The 25,719-nt window shown below is 42.9% G+C and overlaps 1 protein-coding gene across 2 annotated transcripts; it reads left to right on the top strand.

Annotated features, from left to right (window-relative positions):
- Window positions 1-1,567: 1,567 nt before the first annotated feature.
- TWSG1 (twisted gastrulation BMP signaling modulator 1) lies at window positions 1,568-24,910 on the top strand. Of its 2 annotated transcripts, none has more exons than XM_009102086.4 (5): window positions 1,568-1,696; window positions 3,688-3,853; window positions 10,837-10,936; window positions 14,579-14,845; window positions 22,378-24,910. In XM_009102086.4, exons 2-5 carry the CDS (start codon window positions 3,731-3,733, stop codon window positions 22,557-22,559), a joined length of 672 nt encoding a protein of 223 aa, XP_009100334.1. In that variant the 5' UTR covers window positions 1,568-1,696; window positions 3,688-3,730; the 3' UTR covers window positions 22,560-24,910. The 2 variants fall into 2 exon arrangements, with proteins under 2 accessions (XP_009100334.1, XP_050827493.1); XM_050971536.1 differs by lacking the exon at window positions 1,568-1,696 and adding an exon at window positions 1,791-1,812.
- Window positions 24,911-25,719: the final 809 nt, after the last annotated feature.

The raw sequence follows: 25,719 nt of genomic DNA, 5'->3' as shown, positions 1-25,719 counted from the left end.
TGCTGGTGCCAGTTTAGAATAAATAATAACTCAAGCACAGTGAAGCCAATTAATATGTAGTTCCTGCCCTGTAACTTTTTTTTTTCACTTTTAATGCGTTAAGTACTTGTGGAAGGAGAAGTTGTTCCTGCTTTTATTACAGGAATATCTTCCTGACCTCATTCAAAATTGAAACTATTGAGGAAAAAGCAAATTTCTTCTCAAAGTTAAATACTCTTCTGAACATAGCTGTAAAATCTTAAAATGCTACAGAAATCTGTTTATCTGCTTGAAAAAATGAGGAAAAGCTGCAAGGTGCTAACTAGTAAGTGGGGTACAAGTTACTTCTATCAGTTCCTTGCTAGAGTAGTAAAAAGTAACAGACATGACTGGAAGTGGCAGAAATATGAGATAGCAGTAATTAAGAGGCTAGCAAAAAGAACAGAAAAAAAACCTGGATTGCAGAAGTCTTGGCTGTGTTAGAAAAGAAGTGTGTAACAAAAATACTTGGTGTGCAGGAGACAAGAAAAATACTTTCACAGTATCTTGTAAGGAGATCTGAAGACAGATGTTTTTTAGCATTAGCCTGAGTCTTTATAAGGAGAAACAATTTCCCAGTCTGCAACAGTTTTTACAATTGCAACTTCTTAGTAAGTTCTATTGCTCCAAATGTTTCAGGACCATAGATGCCGATCTCTTGGCTTCTCTGATTTGAATCCAAGGTTTGTTCCTTTTTTTTTTTTTTTCCCTTTTCTTTCCCTGAGTTTACTTTGTGGGATGATACCTCAGGTGTTGTTTAAGGCCACCGGCCTGTGGGTTTACCTCAACAGAGTGCCGGGGGCTAGGAAGAAGGGATGAGATGAAATACGGTAGTAACGCGTTGGCGCCATGGCCCCTTTTCCCTCGCCAGGGTGTAGCTGCCTCCTGGGAAGCCCGAGAGCTACTCTCAGTTTCTGGGTACCCAGCCAGGATCCTCTTGTGTTCTTCTTCTAGGGACCAAACTTGTTACCTTGGTCTCTTGGAGCTTGGCACGTGAGAGGATAAAGCCGCCGTCTAGCCGCATTTCAGAGGGTCCTGGGAAAGGTTGTCCGGAAGCCCAGTGTCCCTTCCCGGGGCACCTGCACCTTCTCAGCCATCGGGAAGTTCATCGCGGTCCCCGCTGGCGCTTCCAGGGGCGCTGCCCCCCGGTTCCTTTTCTCCCGCCTCACTCCAGCACAGGAGCGCTGCCCCGGGCGCCCTCTGCTCCCCGCAGCGGCCGCTCAGCGCGACCCCCGCGCCCCGCTGCTCCCGCCCCGGCTTCCCGGGCTGCTTGCCTGCCCACAGAACCCCGAGTTTCGCACTCGGGTTGCGGGGGCATATTCCCTCGTCCTCCCCTGAAGAAGCCCCTCCGGAGGCAGTGGCCTGGCCGTCCCGTCCCTTCCCGCTAGGCACGGTCCGGCGGCAGCTCCCGTGCACCAGCCCCGGCCCCTGCCTCCGCCTCCTCCTCCCGCCCCGCTCCGCGCAGCCGCCGCCCGCCGGGGCGGAGGGTCCCGGGGGGAGGGTCCCGGCGCCTGACGGTGCCCCGAGGCGGGGCGATGATGCGAGGCCGCCGCCTCCGCGCTGCCTGCGGCCGAGGGGGGAGCAGTGGGACGAGGCGCGGGGTTGCTGCCGCCGCCGCCACCTCCGGAGCAGCGAGAGCCGCCTGCGGAGCGCGGGGTGCCCGGCCCGGGGCCGCCCGGTGAGCGCCGCCGGGGGAGTGCGCGGGGGGCGGCAGGGATGGAGCCGGTGGCTGGGGAGGAGGAGGTGGAGAAGGCGGCGGAGCCGTGGCTGCTTCTTTGTGGCAGGAAAGTTTCGGTGCGTCTCGGCGCGGCCGCCCCGCTGCCTGCGTGCCTGCCCGAGGAGGAGGAGGAGGAGACCCGCTCCCCGTGCGGGGCCCCGCCTGCCCCGGGCCACTTCGGCGCGGGGGTGTTCTCCCACTTCTCCCTCCTTGTCACCGGCCTCCCGGCCCCTGGCAGTGCCATCTTTGGGGCCCGGGCCTCTCGGGAGCTGCGGCAGGGACGGGGAGCCGAGCGCGGGTCGATCGGCCGGAGGGGTTTTTGGGGGAGTTTTCCGCCCCGGGTGCGATCCCGGCGGAGCGGGGGAGCGATGCTGAGCCGGTGCGGCCGGGGTGGGCTGCGGGAGAGGAGGGGCGGTGGGCGGGGGTCCTGTTCCGGGGGGCTCCGCGCCGCATAAAAGTCTGGGAAAGCAGCGGTCCGTGAATCGGAACTGGAGCGGGGGGGAAGGCCGGGAAAGGGGCGCCCGGACCCCGGTCCGCACCCGAGGGGTGTCCGTGGAGACGGCATCGACCGGCCCCGCTGCTCAGGACCCTTTATGTAACGCAGCCCCGCGCCCGAGCCGTGCGGGAGCACGCCTGGATCGCTCCCCTCGGCAGGCAGCGTGCTCGCCTCCGCTCCCGCGCCCGGGATGCGGCACCCGCCGGGTCCGGGCCGGCGGCTGTAGCTGCTGGAAGGAAGCGTCCTTGGCTCCGGGTGGCAGGGAAAGAAAGCGGTGAGGGAAAAGATCCCTTGCTCTCCGTGCGTGCCCCCGGGTCTTGCAGGGGGGTCTCCCCAGCAAAACTTGGTACAGATGGCGGCGTGCCCAGCACAGCGAGATTCGGAGGCATTTAACAACCATTGTAAGAAGGACTAATGGGACGCAGACTTTGAATGTCCAGATCGTGCCTTCATTCTCCACTTTTTTGCTCATTGAGGGTGTTGGGTTTTGTAGTTCATAAAACAGAAAAACATTTCTAGATACCAAAAGAAAGCAACCCAGTGCTCCATTAGCATTCTTTCTCTCTTAGGAGAACAATACAGGCTCGCTGTAAGCTTGCCCAAACATGGGCTGCCTTTTATTATATATTGGTACAGTGCCTGGTGCAATAGGTCCTCTTTCGGCCGGGCTCACATGCAAAGAGCAAGTAAAAACTGAGTGGCACGCTGCTAATCGTGATATATTTGTCGCAAATACCACCTGCTGACAGCCTGGGCTTTCACAAAGGGAGAAAGGTGGAATGCTTTGAACAAACCCGGTTCCTGTCCGTTTGATGTAGCAGATGCTTGTTGTCTCTGGTTGACCTCAGACACTTGCTTGGCTTTTGAAAGTTACGTTGCTCAAAGTGTCTGGTGCTTTTTTTTTTTTTTTTTAATGTTGGTGTCTGTATATTTTAAAAAAAGAAGTTAACAACTTTGTGATTGGGTTGATAGCCTGTGTGACATCTAAGAGTCCATGTGAAAATAGCTGCCTGTCTGCATTAAAGATGATGGGGCAACTTGCCTTGTTGTAAAAGGTTGCTGTGTGGCCTTGGCCCTACAGACCTGTGTGTACCTTAACCTGAGTAGATGCTACACAAAACCCATCTTTCTGCTTTAGGCATTTACAAAATTAGGTCTCCTTTGTTGGGTTTTCTCATCTGAGGCAGTTTTTATTGTAGGATGTCATATTTGATGCTGCAAACTTGAGATTGCTCACCTCAAGTTAATGCAGTTTTAATCCAATGGTGCAATAACAGAAACTATTGCTTTGTACAAACAAGTTAGCTGGAGGAGGAGGGGTTGGGTTTGCTGTGAAGTACCCCAGTTTGCATTTTTAAAAAAATATTCATATTTATTGAAGGAATTGACAGGGGGGAATGGAATGGAATTTGACTTGGGTTCCAACAGCCTTTTCAGTCGCTGGTTCTTGTTTCAGTGCTGGTTGAAGTGCTTGTGAAAATTGCTCACCTGCAGGAAACATGAGGTCACAGTACATCACGGCGCCCGCAGTCACTGTCCTTCTGTTCCTGCTGTGGATCCCATCATCAACAGGCTGCAACAAGGCTCTCTGTGCCAGCGACGTCAGCAAATGCCTGATACAGGTACGAGACCTGCGTCCTCCATCTGCTTCCAAGGGTGCTGAAAACAGCCCTGAAACTGCCTCCTGAAATGATACAAATGACTGGTATTTCATGTTAAGTAGTGTCTCTGTAAAGAGGTTGGTTTGATCTCCTACCCATATAAGTGCAGATTTACAACCATTTTATAGACAGAGAATACCAGGTGCGTATTTATATGGGCATGCTTTTTGGGTTTTTTTAATTGAAACTTTTTCAAGCCAAGGATTATGTCTGTCTGAGATGTTGCCCTTAACTTTCAATTTGTCCAGTTCCTTAAGTCTCAAGCACAGGGTCAGGAGTTGACGCCTGATGCTCTCCATAGCATCAGGTTGGTACACTGAATTAAAAGATGCCTAAAAACCAAACCAAATACTTATGAGCTGAACTGGTAGGAAATGGATGTTAAATTCATTATGCTGCTTTAGACTCACTGCATGTCTGTACAGTGAAAGAAAGAGAGCAGGTTGCTCTTCTTAGAGCAGGAGTTAAGAGATGTGGTGTGCAGCAGAGCAAAAGGGCCTTTTCTTGCAAAATGACAAACAGTTCTGGTAGCTACCAAGTATTTTTTTAGTCATGGTAAACAGAGCGTGCTTCTTGACTCCAGACTGAGAAAGGAGGCTTCATGTGGTCAGCTGCAGCTTTTTTAAAAGCAGCTGTTTCCTACTGCCTCTTTGTAGATGGGAAAGGCAATAACAGAGAGCCCCAACGTCATATGGCAGTAAGATGTGAGTGTGCTTACTGTAAAGGCATGGTCACAGCCTGAAAAGAGATGCAGAAGTGGCCTCAAGCATTTCCATGTTTACTTCATTTTGCTGACTTCTGTCTAAAATTTGTCTGGGTTACAAATAAAACACTTGTCAGATTCACAAATCCTTCCTGTAGAATGAAGACTGACTGTAGGCTGAACCATCTTCTTCTGGGTTCTGCACTGCCTTTGCTTTAGAAGTGAAAAAAAAAGAAATTGCTGCTTCTTCCAGCCCCACCACAATCTGTGGAATTGTTAAATAAGGGAGCAAGAACGAGGCTTCTGATTTTTACCTTATCAAACAGAACTCCAGTGGTTTCACTGGCATGTTGGACATTGTGCACTGTGACAAACTGATGCACTTATAAGCCCCTTCTCTTGCATTTTTTTGAAATCTGCTCCAGGACTGAAACATGTCAGAAGTAACATGCTAATTGTGGCATTGGGTGTACGTGGCACTTAAATAGTAATTCCAGTGGTACAGATTTGTTGATTCAGGGGAAAGTTATTGGTCCAGGTGCTGGATTTCATTTGATTCAGTGCTTGTTTCTCTATAAGCCAAGGGGACAACAGGGAAGATGTGTCTCCTTTTCCAGTGCCACTGATGGAGTCCACCATCTGTGAAAGAACAGATATCTCCTCCTTGAGAAATCATCTCTTATTGAGTCAAGCTTGAGACAGCAAGCATTTAAACTTTATTTTTATGAGCTAGTCTGAATAGAGCACAGCCCAGAGTCCTTACTCAGCTGGCAATAAAGGGCTGAGGTTCAGCAGTGCATGGAAATGGCTCATACAACTGTGCTTTCCTTGGATTATGTTGGCATCTCTGTAGCAATACAGCCCTGTGCATACAGAGAAACCACTGAACTGCTTTACTTGTGGTAGGTGTGTTCTCTCTTACTTTGTACAGGTGATGTGGAGTCTCTTTTTAAAGCATTTCCCTAAAATCAAAATCATATGCAATCTTCTGAGACCCTAAAGTAGCCCAGGCCATGTGAGTTGGGTGCAGTTGCAAGGGAATGACACTGTTTGCTTTCACCATCTGGCTGCTGTCTTCCTGCACACAGGCCTGACTTACCAGTCAGTATTCATTCTTTATAGAAGAACAGATCAGGTCAGACTAGTCTGATTGTGGACAGGAAGATATCCTAAAGCTTTGACTTAAAGCAATTGTCATCTTTCTTCTTGGCTTTTTCTTTTGTCTTGAAACTTTAGTGTTGTTGTGGCAAAGTGCTGCATTGGTATATGAAATGCATGTTCTTTCCTGGATAGATATGCAAGTAGAGTATATCCATGTACTTTTTTTCCCCTCTAAGCTCTTCTGGAGGAATCTGAACTTGAAAATAAAATACCATGTTGAGGGAGGTTGCTTGGCTATCACATGACATTTTTCTCTCACCAACTTTTATCGCGGTTCAAGTTCGGCAAAATCCCTATCTTGAAACCCAGATAACGTCACTCAGAGACAACTGGGGGAACAAACAGATTGTGGGTGTTTGTCATCTGCATCTGTGTGCAGAAAGAGAGGCTGCCTGTCCTGGAGACAGAGGGACAAGAGACCTGCTCTCTCAAAAAGCATACGGTTAACATAAATATTTTTGCCAGCATGGCTAGAAGTCAGAACAGTCATTACTGCCACTCCTTAGGAGCTCCTCTGCTTAAGGGTGGTCCCTACATAAATATTTATTTTGTTAGATCCAGAACACTGCATGAGATCAACAACTCCCATGGATTCAGCTTTCCCTTTGCATCTCGGGCTCTAGCTTTATTGGTGCTCCTCTTTTTCCATAAGCAAAGGCCTGGAAGAAAACAGCTTGAGGCATCTCTCTGCATAAGCTCAGCCTTTGCTAAGAAACTTTATGGCTTCCTGTAGCTGTTGAGAGAGCTGTGGGTAAGACTTGGGAGTGTAGAGAGTGAGTCCACAAAATTAGTTTGGCCCTTCAAGGCTCTGGCCGTAGCTCCTTCCCATGCCCCTGGGATGGGGGACTGGAGTCCCTGAGCCACTGCTGCTGTGCATTCCAGGTGGAGCCCTGGGAGCACACGGAGCGTGTGCTGCAGTGTTTATTGAGCACATCTGCTGTTGACTTGGCCGTGTGGGCTGTTTTGATGTTTCCATGTGTGGAGGAGATGAAAAGGCCAGTTACACACACTGGGCGGGGGGGAGGGCATATTGTGTCCTTGCAACATGGAGGAAATCCTTGAAGGCAGAAACCTCAAGGATGAGACGTTCCCACAATTGTTCATAGCAAAAGGGTTTGAGGCGAGTCCCAGGTTGGCTCTTGAGGTGCAGAGCTCCTGGCAGGAATCAGGCTCGGGTGGAATTTCAGTGCTGGGCTGGAAGCTGAGCTTTGCTACCTCATCTGCAACAGTGCTTTCAACTGTTGCTGTGCATAGGAAACAAATGGTGTTACAATTCAGGCATGGTTTTACGATCCTTCTAAAGAGAGGTTGTTTTGTGGAGAAAACAGGATTTTCTCTCCTGAACTCTACAGACCTGCAGCCACCTCAGCTGGTGTGGTATCGTTCCAATTAAAATCTCTTTTCATCTGTCTTTTTCGCCTCCTGTTAATCCTGTGTACAAACTTGTCAGCCTGAAAGGATTTCCAAGACATTTTAGCCCTGTGGTATGAAATAAATGCCACTCCTTAACTTCAGGGCTTCAGCATCTAAAAATTACTTCCAGTGTGTGTTGTAGCTGCAGTACGTAACCCACTTGGGTTAACAAAACAGTTCTGGTTGGTTTGCTTCCAGGAGATTTTCTGTTATTAAACTGTTCTAGGGAAAAAAGCTCTCTTTCACTCCCCCTTCCAGTTTGCAGAGATTTCCAATGCCTTCAGGTCCTGCGTCTCCCTGCACCAAGAAAATATTCTCTGGAATTTCAAGAAAGCTTTGGAAAAAATTCAGATGTTAAACATCTTCCAAAAATTTTTGTTTGCTCTCTGGAGCAGGAGTATCTTTATTGTACAAACATGCCTACTTCCTACTTAATACTGTATTTTTAAACTGTGAGGCTTGTTTCTTGCCTATCAAAATACATCTTCGATGCACCTTCAGTAGTTCAGCTTGGGAAGTTGCCAAGTTGACTGATGAGTAATATTTTCTTCCACTGACGCCTCACCACCCCCAGCTATCAACAAGAAACGTTCCTTATTCTGCCTTGCTTTCACCCACGTCTCATGCAAGCATTCTTTTAAAAAGATGTATCCTGTAACGGTATCCAGTGGGGATGAGTCAGGCAGGAGGACTCAAAACTGGTTAGGGGAACCATGGGTGTGCAAACAGAGACATGGAAAAACATACAGTTATTGCCCCAAAGTGGCAGAAGACTAATTAATTCGGTTGTTCTTTCTTCCTTCCTTCCTCTCCCTCCAACTTTAAAATAAAGAAACAATAATTAAAAAAGCAACCAAACAAACAAACAACCCCAAACAGTGACCAAAAAAACCTTTTAAATATTGCACTGCTCATGAACCTTTCCTGTAAAAACAAACTTGTTACAATACTGGTAGGTGTAATGGTGCTGGCCCCAAGTCAGTGCTTATGCACATAGATGCTAGGCAGAATTTTTTGTTAACAGGTTGCAAGTGCAGAATTTAAGGTTACATTTAATTCTCTGAGTACTCTTCCATAAACCTGAAAAAAACTTTAGTTTTGTGAACTTTCTGGCTTCTCTTCATGCATTACATTTAATAGTTTAGTGAGAATTGCCTCCTCCCACATGCTGGCCAGTTGGTGTCTTTAAAATGTAAAAGTTGTTTGCCCAGTTTTACTGTTGAAGAATAAATTGGATATTTTTAATGCTTAATTCTTTGGTTTTTTTAAGGTTGCTCTATTCAGGCTTTTTATTCTAAAGGCTGACAAAATATGTTTATCAAATGGTAAGATAAATGTTTTAGAAATGCATCATTAACTCACATCAGTCATCTTTCTAAGTTTGTGGTGTCTCCTGTGGTGGAAAAATGTACATATTTTGGTAATCAGCCTGTTTTCTTCTTTTACTTGGAAACGGCACAGTTTGTGTGGAAACAGTGATAGGTGCCATTCATAAATTTCGAGGATGAAAAAGTAATAAATCTTACTAGTTTTCCACTCTGTAAATAAAAATTCAACACTTGCAAGGGCTGCCTATTTCAGAAATGTGTGTGGAGCAGGGGTTCACTCTCCATCAGTCAGTGGGGCAAACCGGTCACAATAAACTCTACAGGCGAGAGCTTTTCTCAGCATTATGTACCACAACCAATAGCTGGTGAATTTTGTTCCTTTGCTGGATACAAGACGACTTGTGATCTGGGATGAAGTGAATAGAAAACCAAGGAATCAGTGGATTTATACTGCATTGGTACATTGCAGCTTGTCTGCAGCATATTCTAGGGCTTGTTCAGTCTTGGTGCAGTCCTGGGAGCCTTGCTGCTCCATTTGGTGTTCTGGAGGCCTGTCCCTACACAGACTTTGCTCTGGCCTCCCTCTCTGAAGTGCACTCCTTGGTCTTCTGTGTGCCCACGTGAGTTGGTGTGAGTGAGGGGTGGCCACTGTGCAGCTCAACAGGCTGTGGGTATTTACAGTGGCCAGTTTTGCAGGGTAAAGAGAGAACAGGAGTCGTACACGATCAGGGGCGAGACTGCACCTTGCTGTGCCTTGCAAATGTGTTCCTGACATTTGCTATAAAAATGTCTTTTTCTCCCCTACCTTGTTCTTCTTAACAATAGCAAGCAAAGAATTATTATAAAGTGGAATTTTGCCCAATTTGAGCTTTTCCCAAGGTGCTTCAGAAAGAAACCTGACTTTGCAGGTGACATTGTGACTTTTACATGGTGACCTGTCACCAGTGTAAGGAGAGATGCCCCTGACCCAGCTGGGGTGGAACCATGGGTGGAGACTCCAAGATAGGAGAATTTCAAACCAAACCACCTTCCTGTCCTTCTCACCTGTCCATGAGCATCTCCTGCAGTGTGTCCCTCCTCTGCCTCTGGATAATAGGATCAGAGTGGGGATGGGCACAATCTTCCCCCTGGCCTGGTGCATAACAGATTTGCCGATGGCCCTTCCAGTAAAGCCAGGGGTGGAAAGATCCCGTGGTCAGTGTTTCCAGTAATGGGATTTGTTTTCTCCCCAGTTGTGTGTAATGTGAGAGTTAGACAGACGTCATCAAAGCCAAATTTTTAGACAGGATAACCAAAGGGACTTCTTGGCTGGTCTGTATTTTGCGCTATGATGTAATTCAAGGCTGTGAATTATTGTCATGCAGCTGCAGTCTTTTGGCCAACCTGGAGTTACTAGTATGGATTTCAGTTAGAGGGAAGGAGACTGCCTGGTTTTTAGATAGTCTTCATTCCTGTCAGCTTTTTCCATGCTTTGAGTCCACAAGTGTATGTCTCCAGCAGGACTGCTAAACCAGAGATTTTGGGTTTAGGTAGTACGAACAGAAGTATTTGTCTTTATATGTTTCCATGCTTTTTCCATCTTTTTTGGTTATTAATGGTTAAAGAAAAATATTTGTGTAGGCCATTTCACTTTCCAGATGCTCTAGAAGTCTCATAGGTTTCCCAAGGTGTCAATCTGGAGGGAGCATAAGGTTGTTTTCATAATAGCAAAAATGAATCATCTAGACCTGGGGTGGGTGGGAAGGGGGGAAAATCTGGTCACTGATGTTGCAAACAGAGAGCAATGTGTAACAAGTGTTGGGAGATGCAGAAAATCCTGTGGTCAGATTTCTTAAATGGGTAAGTTCCTCTTAGAATCCAGGGATAGGTGTGATGGTAGACATCAGCAAGTCTTGAGTGGGCACATGTGGCTTATAGTAGCTTTCTTTTTTAGTTAAATTATAATGTACGGTCACTATTTATATATAAAGAAGCATCTGTCTCCAAGTTTCCTGGTTGTGATGGGAAAACATTCAAAGAACTTGTAGATTTAGGCATGCACATGCACAAAAGTGCACACACATTTCCCATGAATAGGATTTTTTGTCTTTTAAATGCTTGCTTCAGATTTCTCTTCGGAATGTCACCTTTAAAGAAAAAAAAAGCAAACTCGCAAAAGATCCTTTTGTAAACTTGGATCGGATTTTGGCTGGAGTTGTTTCACCGTTTACTCACTGTATTAGAGTACTAAGCTTTTTTAATGCCCTAATTTGAGTTGTGGCTTGAGGAAAAATCACTCTGCTGTGTAGTTATTTTTCATCTGGGATTGCTGCAGTGTAATGAGTGTCTGTTGATTCCAGGAGCTGTGTCAGTGCCGCCCTGGGGAAGGGAACTGTTCCTGCTGTAAGGAGTGTATGCTCTGCCTGGGCACACTTTGGGATGAGTGCTGTGACTGTGTTGGTAAGTTTGCACTTTTGGGGGACTTCCTGCTTTTTTACATTGCCTTCTTCTGCCACATGCTGAGCTCACAGTCTTAAAATAGAAGTAAAACACTGTGACAGAATCTGTGCTTTAAGAGCCTTACAGCTCGTTGTGTGGGTATGGAATAAATTACTGTGGAGACCCAAACATCTGAAGGCTGTGTCTTCTCTATGGAACTGGGAGTGGCAGTAGTCCAGGTATTGCCTGTTAAATGTCATCATAGCTGATTATTAATTTTGTCTCTCAAACATAAAACTCCTGTTTGAATTGTCGTCTTGAGGTAACTCCCCAGTGCCTGCTTTGTGGAGTTGGATGCTGTGTTTCTGTTTCTGTGTTTCTGAAGGTTTCTACCTGTAAAGGGTGCATGGGACACCTTTAGGATTGAGTTGGGATTCCTAGTAAATATGCATGGCCCAGTGTTTCCACTATTCTTTTATTTACAAAAAGAGCTCTTTGTGAAGGGTGAGAAAGAAGCAAACAAGGTCATCCTGTAGGAGTAGATGAGTCTTAAAAAGAATACATTGCTGCTGACAGGTGGTGTTCAGAGTGCCCAGATCTTTGCAAGTGAGTGCTGTCTCAGCTTAAGAGGGTTGCATTCTAATTCTGTTTCTTGTTTTATATGCAACAAAACCTTCATCTTCCTGTGGTTGTTGTAAGTCTCTCTGTGCCACCATCCAGAATCCTGGCTTCCATGAAAAGGATGCATCTTGAGTGTTGTACCTGCTCTCAGCTTTTCTAGGTCAGTTTTCTCTGAATTCATGAAACTGATTAGGTGTCAAAACGCCCATTTTCAGTGCAGGTTATATCCCTAGTTTATAACCTGGTGTAGAAAGCAAGGCATAGTGTACTGATCTCTAGGGAGAAGAAGGACCTATCTCTTGGGATTGTGAAGTCCACACACGAACTTCTTTTCATAAATCTGCAGGTGACTCACTGTCCTGCTGCTCTTTCCCACAGTGTTTTCCTGGAGAGGAGTTAACAAGGTTTGGGGTTCAGTTTCCCAGTACTGAGTAAACTAAAATTTCTTCTGATGGTTCTTTGGGTGTCTCAGGCCATTTTGGATTCTATGGCACAGTCCTATTCTTCTTCTCTTCAGTGTAGGATCATCCTTGCTGTAGCCTTATTCAAATGGGGAAACAGGAATACATGCCATACCTGACTCCCTAGACACAGTTCTTTGCTGATACCTGAGTTGATATTTTAAGTTTCTTTATTAGTTGATCATGGCTTATGTAAAAGCAGATGGATTGTTGTGTCTTAAAGATGATGTCTGCCTCGAGGGCAGGAATTACCTCCTATCCTCCACCACTAACTGTACTAGTGCTCAGTTGATGCCCCCATGTTTTTTGTATGTTCTCTGCCTTCTCTGACAGGGAAAAAACATGCTGGAGGACGGAGAACAACAACAAGTTCCCCATTCCCTTTGAGTTAAACTCTTCTAGTCTCTTGTGTAAAGGCTTATCTGCTTCCATCATTTTATAGCCCTGCATCTTCTCATCCATTCCAAAGCAGTAGTGTAGACATGATAGATTCTTACAGGTTGCTCATAAGTTAAACTTTTTCATTTTCTTTTTAACCAAAGCTGCTATTTTATAATATTTACTATATAAAAATATTATTATAATTCAAATGCTTTTAAAAACAGTAAGAGTGAAGGATCTTTGTGGATGAGCATTTACCCATTAAACTATAAGCAATGATTTTTTGGTACCATCTTAAGGTAATATTTTCATACTGCAATAATATTTAATAATAAGGTAATATTTTCTACTTGTATAGATTCTGCAGGATTTTGGTAAACAATCTTGATGTTATTTTTTTTTCCCTTTGTGTGTCCTTTTTAACAGTGAAATTTATTTTCAGAATCCCACCTGGCAGAGGTCTGGTCTGACCGGTCTAGAAAGGCCCACAGGTTTCTGTTTCACAACATTAATACAATGACATCAACTAAAGCATACATCCCTTGATGTATCTGTACAAAACTCTTACCTGGTTTGATATGTTCTTAACTGATTTTCATGTGGTTATCCTCTATTGCAATTGTATGGTTAATACAGTGCTTGTTAAAGCATTGTTAATATTAGTGCTTATTAAAGGGTGGTAAGGAAGGGATAGAAATTTTTTATTAAAGCAATGAGACCTTCTAGAAAGGTCTGTGAAGAACAAACCTAATTGAGAGGAGCAGGAAAACAATCATTTGCAGTAGGGTGGTTTTGTAAGTTGAATTGTATTTTACTATGACCTGATGTTGTTTGGAAAAGAGCTTTATTGGTTTTCCTCCTCTGTACTTGGCTCACCTTTTTATAGGAGCAGACTGTCGTGGAGTGCTCCTATTACCAAATGCTGGTAATGCTGACCACTTGCTTAGGATTTGCTGGATCTCATGCTAATCACCATGGACAAACTTCCCTCTGCTTTGTTCACTACAGTAATCCATCTACTTAGGTTGAGAAGATTATGGGTTTGTATAAGGCTCTAAGTAAACACAATTATTTGTGAAGCCAGAGTCCTAGAGGATCTGTGGGGCAGGAGATACTTCTCTGGTTGTATGAGGCAGGTAGACTTTGAACATTAATGTCTCATATCATTTTAATACTTCAGGAATTGGTATGCTTTGCAGCTGTAGCTGTCTAAACCTGCGTCTGTGAAACTACCCAAAATTATATACAGATGGACATGAGGAAAATGGATTTGCCTGTCTCTTGACAGGTGACTCCTAACAGTGTTTTATCACTCCTGAGTTTAAAATACCTATGCAGATACAAATTTTCTTTTTAATCTTGGTAGTTTCCACAGATTGGATTTAAATTGAAATACTCTTTGGTTTAATTGCTAGTAATAAATATTAGTGTTTAAATGGTTAACAAAAAACTGGAACCAGCATTGCATAGCACAAAAACATTTTGTAGGAATTGGCAATGTGAAAAAAGATTACAAGGTTTCAAAAAAGATACTGCAGAAGATGTTCAAAAACAAGGAAGAGGTAACCTAGAAATGAGTATTTTGCCTGTTGTGGCCCCTCCAGCTAAGTAGCAAAATGAGGTTCATCTTGGCTGTCTCTACACAAGTAAAGTAATTCAGACTCATGCTCTGTCCTGATAGTGATCTTTGTATCTCTGGCAGATGACTAAAAAGATCTAGTGCACTGCTGCAGCAGATGAGATGGAATACTTGAGTTGTGATCAAAAGTTTCACATACCTCAGACTTATCAAGATAGTCCCTTTCTTCAGTCCTAACCTTGCATTCCAGGTTTATGCTATCTATTATACTGTGCTTTGTATAATCTCTTCTCCCTGGGAAAACAAACCTTCTACTGAACCCTCCATTTTCTGAGCTTAACACTGACAGGGAAGAAAAGTGCTGTTTAGATGAGGTTTTTCTTTCCACAAGTCACAGGTGTGTTTTGTAGAAGTCTGAACAATCCAAAACCTGCTGTTAGAGGAAACTTGTCCTGCTGTACTTGTTAGCACTTCTGCTGTTGGGCTGAGAGTGGGATAGATATGAAAGAACTCTGTTCTGTTCCACAAACAAAGAAGCAATTTTAATTCTCCAAATATTCCTACCTGTTTCAAGAAGAGTTTAGGGAGTTCTGTGTAATTTACTGTTTGTTTCCTCTGCAGGTATGTGCAATCCTCGCAATTACAGTGACACACCTCCGACATCCAAGAGCACTGTCGAGGAGTTGCATGAACCAATTCCTTCCCTTTTCCGGGCACTGACAGAAGGGGATACTCAGCTGAACTGGAATATTGTTTCCTTCCCTGTGGCAGAAGAACTGTCACACCATGAGAACCTCGTCTCCTTTTTAGAAACAGTGAACCAGCCACAGCATCAGAATGTCTCTGTTCCGAACAACAATGTCCACACACCGTACTCCAGTGACAAAGGTAATGAGTGCAGTGTCTAAATCCCTAGCATCTCCTCTTGTCTCTTCCAGGAGTCTTCTCAGTGCATGTCCTATACTTCTCTATGCTCGCTTCTTTTCCCATAAGAATGTGTGAAAGGTTCAGCCTAATTTTGAGCATGACATAACAGAAGGAGTGAGGCAAAGGGGTTGAGGAACGTGGAAGATATTGTTAAAATGACTGATGTTCTTAGGAGACACTGAAGCACGTGAGTTTATCTATAATTACTCCTCTGGCATGAAGCAGTTTGTTCATGTTGTTTCATGTGCACTGGCAAGGTGTGTTCTCTGACCTAGAAACAGTTACCTGTAGCTTAGGAGACAGGACAGACCAGAAGCTGAATCCAAATTACATATAGGTGCAGAAGTAGGCAACTGAAACATGGCTTAAGAGCTCTGACAAAACCATGTGCCATAAGCTCTTGTATCTGGAACAGTTGTTTAATTTTTTCATCTGAGCTGGTGTAACTTGAAATCTTCAGAGGGATGTTTTGTATAAAATCCAGGATTAATAGTAAACCTAAGCAAGATTAGAAGGATTGATCAAGGAAGGATGTGACAGACTGTGATAACTTGGTGGTAGGGGTTCAACTTACAGATTCATTCCTCCTATATCATATTAAGTTTTTTATATTCTTTCCTTCAGTTTAGAAGAAAGACTTCAGGATACTGTTAGCTGTGGTTGGGTGGGGGAAAGATGAGAAGTTTGAGTTAGTGTCGACAGTGGTATAAAAAAAACACTGTCTGTTTCTTGGTTTCCATACTAAACCTGAAACACTTTTCCCTGCAAATCATTACGTCAGACTTTAAAGAATCTCATAAACAGTTCATAGTGGAATTGCTGCTTAATAGGGGAAAAAGAGTATCTGATTTATTAGTGCAATTAATGCTTTGCTTCCTTCCCAACGTACACTTTAAATATTCGTAACCCCATATGTTGCTGTTGTGATGGCCCTTTTATCTTATCAATAAAAGATACCCTAATTGGTGGACATGCTGCTTTTCCATACCAGTGTGAACCAATGACCTAGTTGTGTTTCTGAGTAGGACTGCTGCTGATTAAATGGAACCATAATGGCAATTTTTTAAATTTCCTTTGGCTAAGGCACTTTAGAAAAATAAATTAATTCCAGAACTAGGAAACCAGATGGGCAGAAAGCATCTCATTCATATGTCTTTGATGTTATTAAAATGCTTGCTTGCTGTTATGAGAATAATGTACAAAGTCATGTAAAATGGAAAGCCACAAAAAGCCCTGTGTACAAAGACTACAGTACTTACAATAATAAATTAAACTCAGGGGAAAAAAATTATGTTTAGTACAGCCTTGAATGTATCCCACTGTACTTAGGTACTGCAATCCAGATGGCTGTTCCCTGACAGTCCTTTACTACTGTACCAACAGGATGGGCTAATGATAGTTTTGGATTAAACTTAGAATTTGAATTGCATCTCGAGGGTGTGGAGGAGTTTTGAGTTCAACAACACAGACAAATACATAACACTGCCATTTTTTCTTAGTCAAAAGTCCCCTTCATTTCTTTTACTAGGAACATATTAGAGATTAGGCTGAGAGAGCTTTTACTGGAATGATGACAGTCCAAAAACAACAGTTATATTTGGAAATAGTTACCAAATGCCACTGGCTTTCAGGCCTCAGCAGACACTTAAAACAGAAATAAATGTCAGAGCCTGTTCTTGTAATCATTTGCCGTGCCTTCTCCATCTTAGTGACCAGTGAAGAACTGGAAAAGATAGAAAATTACTTTCCACATCCTATTCCTATACTTTTAAGTATCTAAATACGTAAGCCTGCAGAAGAGTCTCTTTTCTTGGTCACAGTGTAGATAACTTTGTAGTGCTCTGCTTTCTCTAAAGTCATATTAAATTTGCTTATGAAAATATTGATGATTTGAGCACTGAGAACAGAGGAGGTGGAAAGAAAAATTAGTGTCTGGCCTTGGTCAGTTGATGTTTATTATGGTGGAAGCAGGACAGCTGGACATCCAAGAGTTGGATGTTGTGTGAGCCCTGGGGTAGCATTGTTTCTAACACTGTTCTGCTGAATTCGTTGGAAAAGCCATAATCAAAAGGTGGAGGGGCAGCAGGTTGGGACTGAATAGCCTTGTGAGCATGGGCACAGTGAGGCAGCTGAGGAAGCTCCTGGAGCCTGATGGCTTCTGCCCATGCAAAGTTCAGTCACACAATCAGGTCACTGCTTTAACAAGCTGGCAAGTGTTAGAGCTACTGAAAGAGAGGGAGGGTTTGTGAAGGTGTATGTGTGTGCTCAGTGGCAGCAAGCACAAGCTTAGCCTTCAGTGGGAGAAACAGACCATGCCTTGACCCTTTCCTTATCCCAGAAATGCTGCTAGGCTTGAGGGCAGGGCTTGCAAATGGAGATACCCTTAAGGTGACTTGCTAAGCCGTTGTCTTTGAGGCTGTGACAATCAGGGATTTGAAAGAATATTCCTGTGAGCAAGAACACAGATGCTTTATGTTTCCTTTACAGTGCTGTGCCTCCTCCATTTTGTGGTTCTTCTGTGGCTCCTTGCCTGCTTCCCTCCAACATGGTGTGCTGGCAGCAGCTGATGGCATGGCCTGTTAAGGGACAGGGGCTAATGAGGGGTAGATTTTGTAGGGGGACAGTGGTGTCTGTGCTGTCTTCTGGAATACATTCCAAAATTTGGAAAGGCTCTGCTTACAAATACCCCTTGTCACATAGTGTAACACAGCTCTGATTTTGGCTTTACTGCGCGTTCTCGCAAGGATCGCAGTTAAGCTGGCCCAGAGTGCCAGACTTGCTTGATGCAGTTCTGGGTGAGTGCCAGGAAAAGCAGCACCAGCCACAGGAACCATGAGCTTTGTGCCTGAGTGGCGTGGAGCCACCACCAGGGAGGGTAGCTGTGGATCTGGGAGGAGGTGGGGTGCGGTGGGATATAAAGCATTCCTTTCTCGCCCCAGCCGACTCTGAACCCAGCCACCAGACCTTGAACTTCCCCGTTATTTTCCTAATGAGTGTCTTCCCTTTCCTCCTGTGAACTGACTTGTAATGTTTTAGCTGCCAAAGTTATGCATGCGCTGCTGGAGCTGCTGTAGTTCTTTGTATCAGTTGTTTCTGGCACTTGAGCCTCTACTTCAGAGAGGATTGCGATGGTTATTAATGTGGAGCTACATTTGTTCATTCTCTTTGCTTTACTTCTAGCTGATACCCTCAGAGCTCTGAACTGTGAGTTCAGAGATTTAAATAAGCTTAGTTGTTTCAGATGATGACAGGATGTTGGCGAGAAGGAGAGGGGAACTAGATAATTTTTTGGCAATTGATAAAACAAAATCTGTGTTGTACTTGAGGATTTCTAACTTACACTACTTGGTGACACAGGGGATGGTGTCTGGTCTGCAATTCCGCGCCTCTCCAGTGCAACAGGGAGAGGAGAGCTAGAATTCCAGTGAAGAGACATCTACCTCTGTAGGTAGTTTAGGAAGATTACTAAAAAAAAATAAAGTTTCTTTTTATAAATTGATTGACATAAAATTGTCTTGTCCAAAAGTAGTAGATTATGTAAATGGATTGTTCATAATCTGTTGCAGGTTAATATCCTTGTTCTTGTTTTCCCCCCTTCTCACTACTGCACTAGACTAGTGTTTTTCCTAGTGGAAGGTGTATTCCTGCCAACAGAAGAGGGTTTGGAACTAGATGATCTTATTTCCCTTCCAACCCAGGCCGTTCTATAATAAAATGGTATGACCTCTGGATGGACAGTTACCTTTTTAAAGAACTTTTAGAGCTACCAATAAAGTGGCTAGCAGACAGCTGAAGTTACACAGCACATATAACTTCAAAGATCCCATACAGCAAATTATCATTAAGGTTCTCTGAGTTGCTAAATTTTTCTATATTACACCAATATGGATAGTTTTATAGCAAAGCCTGGTAGTTTCTTCTCTTCACTTTTAATTTAGGCTCCATCATTGTTACTCCTACACAACCTTCACTGAGTATGAAGTGTGAGGGGGAAAAGGTGAGAAATTAATGTTCCGGGGAAAAAGTTTACTGCTGCATCCTTCTCCCTCCCTGCATCTGCAGTCTATCATCCTTAGGGTGTGAAAATTGGCAAAATGCAAATGAGAAAGCTGTTACTGCACTAAGTAATATTGTTTTTATCTACACTGAGGGAGCCAAGTGATGACTCGGTAATTAGCTCTGTGAAACAGTTTAAGTACTCTCCCAGGTCCCAGCTGAGCCTGTAGGTATGTATTTTTTCCCCCTGTGTAACTCTCTTTTTGCAGTCTATTGAGCAGGATTTAGTGCTTGAGGGGAGGAACTCTCCTGCTTTCAGTAATTCAGCCTCCACATGAGCACAGAGGCATTGCTGAGGGATCATGAGTGCCCTGTGACAAACAAAGTGCACCCTGGACAATCTGACTTGTTCAGACCAGGCAAGTCTTTTAGTGAGCAAGACATCACAAACAATTTGGTAACATATACATGGAGCACATCCTCCAGCTGCTTACAAGAGCTGCTTGGGATCAGATGGATCTACTGCTGGATCTGGCCTGCCACATGCAGTCTGCTCTCTCCCCTTTGCAGCATTTTTGCACTTGTCCTCGAGAACCTAATCCCCTTGACTTGTATGCAGGAAATAAACTTTCTTCTCTACTCTCCAGTCAGTCAAGATTAATGTCCTTGGCTGTCACTGCCACCATAACAAGGTTGAATTTTGGCTTTGGTCCTGGGAGGGTGATTCAGGAGACCAGTCTGCAGTCTCACAGGAGCTGACTGATGCCACCTAGTTTTGCAGGAGTTATAGGCCAGTTGCTGCTGCTCCTTTGGCCTCCTTTTTCCAGAGAGATGTCTCCCTGTTCAGTGTCATCGATCTTTACATCCTAGAAATCACAGGCTCTCCTTCCTCAGGAAGTTTATTTCATTTCTGTAGGCATTAGCAGATAGGCTTCACCAGGACTTGTGAAGCATTACTAACACTGCTGAGGCTATCAGAGATGAGGTTAACATGAGGGTGAGCAGAGATGTCTCCTTATGCAGAAGGGACTGGTCATTCTCTGGTGTGAAGACAGTCTGTAAGTGCTGGGAGCAGTTAGCGCACCTCAGAGTGTGCACAGCTTTCCTGACAACTTCCCTGACCTACCTTGGGCTTTCCTTTGTGTGTTGCAAGTTGGAGTGCCATGATCAACAGATAGTGAGCACATCTGGCAACCCCTTGGATGGTTGCTTCCTTTGAAGAGCTGTTTCACTCCCGTCTGGAGATAGCCATGAGTCATTTTGCCCTCTCAGGTTTATCCAGAGACTAAATCAGTCAGCTGGAGATGGCATCCCAAAAGATGATTTTGCAGGAAGAAATCTTTCAAGATTGGCCAGGATTGCCTGTTTCAAGGGAGAGGCTCTGTGCCTCCAGCTGACACCTTCTAAGACCAAAGAAGATCAAACTTAATGTAGTAACACTTCAGTAGAAAACTACTAAAAAGGAATCAAAGGACTAAATAGAGATTTAAAAAAAGGATATAAGGAGTATGAGTAATGTGCAACAGAGGCTTCTGTAAGGCTCTTGTGCTTGAACCCCAGCACTGACCTGGATGACTGATGGGAATGAGAATACTGTCTGGAGACTTGCTCCTACTTTCTCATCCCTACCCTTCCAGTAAAAACTTCCTGTGAGAAGTGAAGAGAACAGATACCTGGGGCTATCCTGGGGCTTCTAGGAATGGATGGTGTGTGCTTCTTCTTGGGACTACAGCAATCTGAACTTTTTGTCACTGGTGATGAAATGCTGCCAAGTCCTTGTGCATTCCCCATAGAAGTTGGAGCTCTGTCTGGCTCTGCCTTCTTGCCTTTGAGGCTGTGGTGGCTGCATCTCCCTACTTCTTTTCAGTTTTGGCTGAGCACTTTAGGTGTACACCTATCACTCTGCACATGGTGCCATACTTCTGTTCAGCTCTTTCCTCTTCCCCTCTGTGAATCAAACATCCTTATTGAAGCTGTAGATATTCTGGTTGTTTACAGGCAGAGATTTTGTTCTCTGAGAACTCTATTCCTCTGGTTGCTTTGCCTCAGGATATATTATAAGGGCTTATAGAAATACAAGTGCCAAGAATGGGACAGGACTTACACAGCCACAGTGGACTTTGTTGATGTTTCCAGCAGTACTCCAGGTACTGCAAGATTTTTTTGACAACAGCAGCACAGCTTTTCTGGGAGCAGGAACTGCTTCAGCTCTGGGTCTGCCTCTCCTACCCAAGATCCCTATTGCCTGTTGCATTGTATCTGGGGTCTGCAAGGCATGTACATCAGTTTGGAGGCTGACCAAGGCAGTGAATACTCTGTTGCTTTCAGTGGGCTGGCAGCACATCCTCTGACTCTCTTGCAGCTGTTTTGGTAGTAGCATAATAACTTGACAGTGATCAAAATCAGTCACTAAAAAAAAACTAAACCAGACCCACTGTCTTGATTTGCTATTTAAGTTTGTATTACTTTTTTTCTAATCACATTGGAATGCAGATCAGTGGGTTTCTCCCAGATGCACCATGAGTAGTAATAGGCTAGAAAGCCCTTTGACATCTCCTGCTCACAAGTTGGTTTGATCTGCATGAGGGAGACATTCCTGTTTGCAGACAGCTGCCAGTTGCGCTTTCCCCAAAGTCTGCCAAGTTATGCTCTGGGTAAATGTTATGTAATAGTGGTCCTTTGGAGGATGAACAAAGTTTTATGGTATAATCACCTGGTCAGTACAGAAGAAAGATGGTGGAATCTGCCAGCTTGGAGAATTGGAAGTGGACTGAGGGGGGAATGGGTTTTTTTTATAGTTGTGGTGAATGCCTTAGCTCTATTTTGATGTTGCAGCACCAAACTTTGTGGCATTTCAAGTAATTGCATGGCTGTTAGAAGCACAAAGTCAACACTTAGACAGAAGGGTTTTTTTAAGATTAGTATTAAAGCTGCTGGTGTTGCTAAAAAAAAAAGGAAGAAAAAAGTGTGCAGTTTCATGCTGATGAAAAAAGGATTATTTAGGTCTGTGATTTAATCTGACTAAAGATCATTGTGGAGTTTGGAGGGGGGTGGGTAAAGAAACATTTACAAACCCATAATGGTTTTTGATGGTTTCTAAAAATAACTTCTCTAAACCCAAAGTTCTTTGTGGTATCATGTTACCTTCAGAGGATACCTTCCTGCTTGCAATTTTGGCATAGCTCATCCTTACGCTCTCGTAACTGGGGAACAAAACTTAAAAACATTCTTGCCTGTGAATATAGAAGTAAATTAATCCAGGAGGAGATGAGACAACAGGTTGAGTTGTAGATGCTGAAAATTCGAAGTTGATAGATTTTACCTTGTCTCTCTGCCTTGCCTTTCTGCTTTTACTGTCACCTTTTCTTCCTTATGCCTCATAGTCCTGTAAGTTTACAATCATACTTCTAAAGCTGCTCATTTAACTAATTTCTAACTAACCTTTAAAAACACTTTAAGACCTTTTAAACCAATTTTTTTTTCCCCTCTTGGTTTAGAACACATGTGTACTGTGGTGTATTTTGATGACTGCATGTCAATACATCAGTGCAAGATCTCTTGTGAGTCCATGGGAGCTTCCAAGTACCGATGGTTTCACAACGCCTGCTGTGAGTGCATTGGGCCAGAATGTATCGACTATGGCAGTAAAACTGTCAAATGTATGAACTGCATGTTCTGAAGCAGGAAAATTGTAATATTCCAATACTGAGGCCAAAGTAATCTCTCTCGGTTAAAGAGACAGGGATTGCAAATTCTGCGTTTTGGTGGAGTGCCTGCTGGTTGCAATTAAATGTTCCTGGTTGAAAAGAGGATGTACAAAATCAGAGACCTTCTTTCTTTTTTTTTCTTTTTTTCTTTTTTTTTATTTTTTTTATTCATATAAGCGAGACTAACTAATAGATGTTTAAATACTATGTTTTAAACTTGTTTTTATCTATTTCTGCTCAAATGGTACAGTCATGCTCATCATTACTGTTCTGATTGTTTTCCTTTGATTTGAAAATATTGGCTTTCAGAACATAGTACTCTATCTTGTAGTTTAGAGTAGAGAAACTTTTAGAATATGGTGATGAGATTTCCATTATCTAAATTCAACAAATAAATAAATGGCTGCTAGGTTGGAGGGAGGGTGGATGTTGTTTAGGGGCTGGGTTTTTGGGATTTGGTTTCTGGTTTTGTTTTTTAACTTTATTATCTTCCAGTTTTTAAGGTTATCTTTTATTGTAGAAGTGATACTTGGAGAAAAATTAAAATTTGTGCTTTCTCTTCAAGTTCAAAGAATGGGCTGTCATGGATAAAATCCTAACTTCTTAGAAGGGCTGCCCAGAAAAACACCATGCATGGGATACTTTTCCTCCAAGTTTCATTTGCCCTGCTCTCTTTTCATTGGGGCCTATGACGCATAATTTATGCATTACACAAATTCATCTTTTCAGTCTTCTTTTAGATCCCAAAATAAAGCTAAGTGCTGTTGCATTTCCCACCTCTTGCACTGTTCTCTAGGGTTGTTACACCCTGAACATTTAGTCCAGTAAAGGAAACATGAAAGGCTATGATGGATTTAATGACTAAAGGAATAAAGAATGAAATGATGGGAACAAGCAAGTGGTACAGGTCTACCCGCTGAGCAGCTGGCAGCAAGCATGTTCCCATTTAGTAATTTCCTGTGAATATTTATTCCAAAACATTTTTATTATTATGAAATTTCTTTTTTTTTTTCCCATAAATTTTTGTCAGTGAAGAAGGGAATATGTGTCTGCAAAGGAAAAGTTAAAGTTCTCTGAGTTTAGAACATTGTGCATTTTTCTAAGAGTTTTTATATGTTGACAGTTACATAGCAGTTACTATGACCGATTTAAGGTGTCCACTGATAATGGTACTGAGTACAAGAATAAAGTGTATGAGTAGTTAATGGTCAGCTTTTTGTATTTATAATAATGTAGGTTTTAACTCCTTCAATTTTTTATGCATATATGCATATGCAAACACAAAAAGGAACTTGATTATTCATTTTTCTCTCATTAACCTCAGCTAGAGGGATTAAACTGTTTTCTAGTTACACCTGTCTATCTGTACCATGTACACATGAAAGCAGTCATATTACATTTATTTTGTTGAAAAATTTTCCTGAATGTTTTTTTCAATTTGTTTTTCTCATTATACAGTTCTTTCAATACTATGGAATAATAATAATAATGATAATAATAATAAAAAAGAAAAATCTACTCTGATTAAATAATGTTACTTTCTTCAACGTCTTTTTCAGCTATAAAGATGTACTTTAAAGGTGAATGTTATTGTTTGGAACTCGTGGATTATGGAATGTTTTCATACTTTAAACTTACAGTTAAGTGATAGAAGATCATAAACAAAAATAGAAAAACCTGTATTATAATGGAGGAGTTGTTCTTCCTATAGTTTACAACTCGTGTTATATTTTCTTCTGATAGAATTTCTTAAAATGAATGGAGAGGAAGAATATATTAAGAGCAGCCATGACTGTTTGTAGCTGGAGGGTGATGCACCCATGCTCCTGACTGAGGCAGGAGACATGTAGCAATCAAGCAAGCAGGAGGTCATTAGTGTGCTTTGGGTTTTAAAATTATTGGAAAATTATTAAATTATTGGAAATATGACGGTAGCTCAGAATCTTCTTGGGGGAGGAAGAGGGCTGATGTTTCTGGTCAGGCACCTGCTGCCCCAAGGATCTGTGACACTGTCTCCATTTACATCCTCAGAATTTCGCTGTGAGGTCAAATCAAGTGGGGGTGGGAGGGATGGGGGAGCGGCCTAACAGGTGTGCAGGGATTCTGTGGGGAATGGCATAAAAATGTGAACGCAGTTGTCTGTAGTGGCCTGAGAGAAGGTAGTGCACACCTTCTGGGGCTTGCCTTACTTTTTGTAATTCCTGATGCTGTCTAGAGTTTGCTGAAAGTGTTGTGTGTACACAAATGTCATGCAGCAACACCCAGTGTATTTTATGAGGATGAGTGTTTTAAGAGGTATTTTAATAAAAAGACATTACTGGTTCTTGTGTGCTCTTTCTCAAGAGTTTCTCAGGAAACATTACCAGGAAGCATATTACAAATGTTACTGATCTAGATGGATAGAATACTACTGAGAATTACCTCTCCAGCAGTTTTCCATACCTAAAAGTGTTGCTTTGAAGTATTTTTCTGTACATAAATGATAAACAATCAGAATGCTCTTTCTGAAAAATCTAACCATTTTAGAAAGGTGTTTATTTAGTCTTATTAATTTTGTAGGAAAAATTATAATTTTTGGGGGGTCTCTTATTTCACCCTACATCTGGATAACCAGCAAACCATCACCTACATAAGAATATGTTTTTAAACTTCTTTTAGTTAGGAATGTTCTCAGGTAAAGCATTGTCCACTTTTTTCACTGTCCTTTGGGTTAGAATTGTAAATCACTGAACATAAAGGGAAGAAAAGAGGGAATTCATATAGTAAAAAATTATACAAATCCCTAGCATATTGGGGGTCTGACTGAAAAGGGGTGGAAGGCCTTTTGTTATTTTTTCTTTAAAAGTAAAAAGTTTTTGTTTTTTGTTCCTTTGGGGTTTGGGTTTTTGTTCAGGTTTTTTAAGTTCTTTTTTCCTTACAGATACTTGAGTAAAAAGGTCATAATGTGACATTGCTTTCCTGTCATTTCTTAAGGTTCTTGGCTTATTTTTAGTATGCTTAATGAACTTCACATCTAATTCCAAAAAAATAAATATAAGAACGCCTGCATGTATCTTTAATAATATATCTATGGTCACTCCAGTGTCCCTCCCAAAAATATGGCTATTCTGATACCTGGCTCCCAAGCCCCTC

Source organism: Serinus canaria, chromosome 2 (assembly GCF_022539315.1).
Source record: "Serinus canaria isolate serCan28SL12 chromosome 2, serCan2020, whole genome shotgun sequence".
In the NCBI taxonomy this organism is placed as follows: Eukaryota; Metazoa; Chordata; class Aves; order Passeriformes; family Fringillidae; genus Serinus; species Serinus canaria.
This window is presented reverse-complemented; position numbering and strand designations above follow the sequence as displayed.

Coding starts and splice junctions, on each gene's coding strand:
- TWSG1 (XM_009102086.4), top strand. CDS start 3,731: ATGAGGTCACAGTACATCACGGCGCCCGCAGTCACTGTCCTTCTGTTC. Junction 10,937..14,578: donor TGAGTGCTGTGACTGTGTTG/GTAAGTTTGCAC, acceptor TTTCCTCTGCAG/GTATGTGCAATCCTCGCAAT. Junction 14,846..22,377: donor ACCGTACTCCAGTGACAAAG/GTAATGAGTGCA, acceptor CTCTTGGTTTAG/AACACATGTGTACTGTGGTG.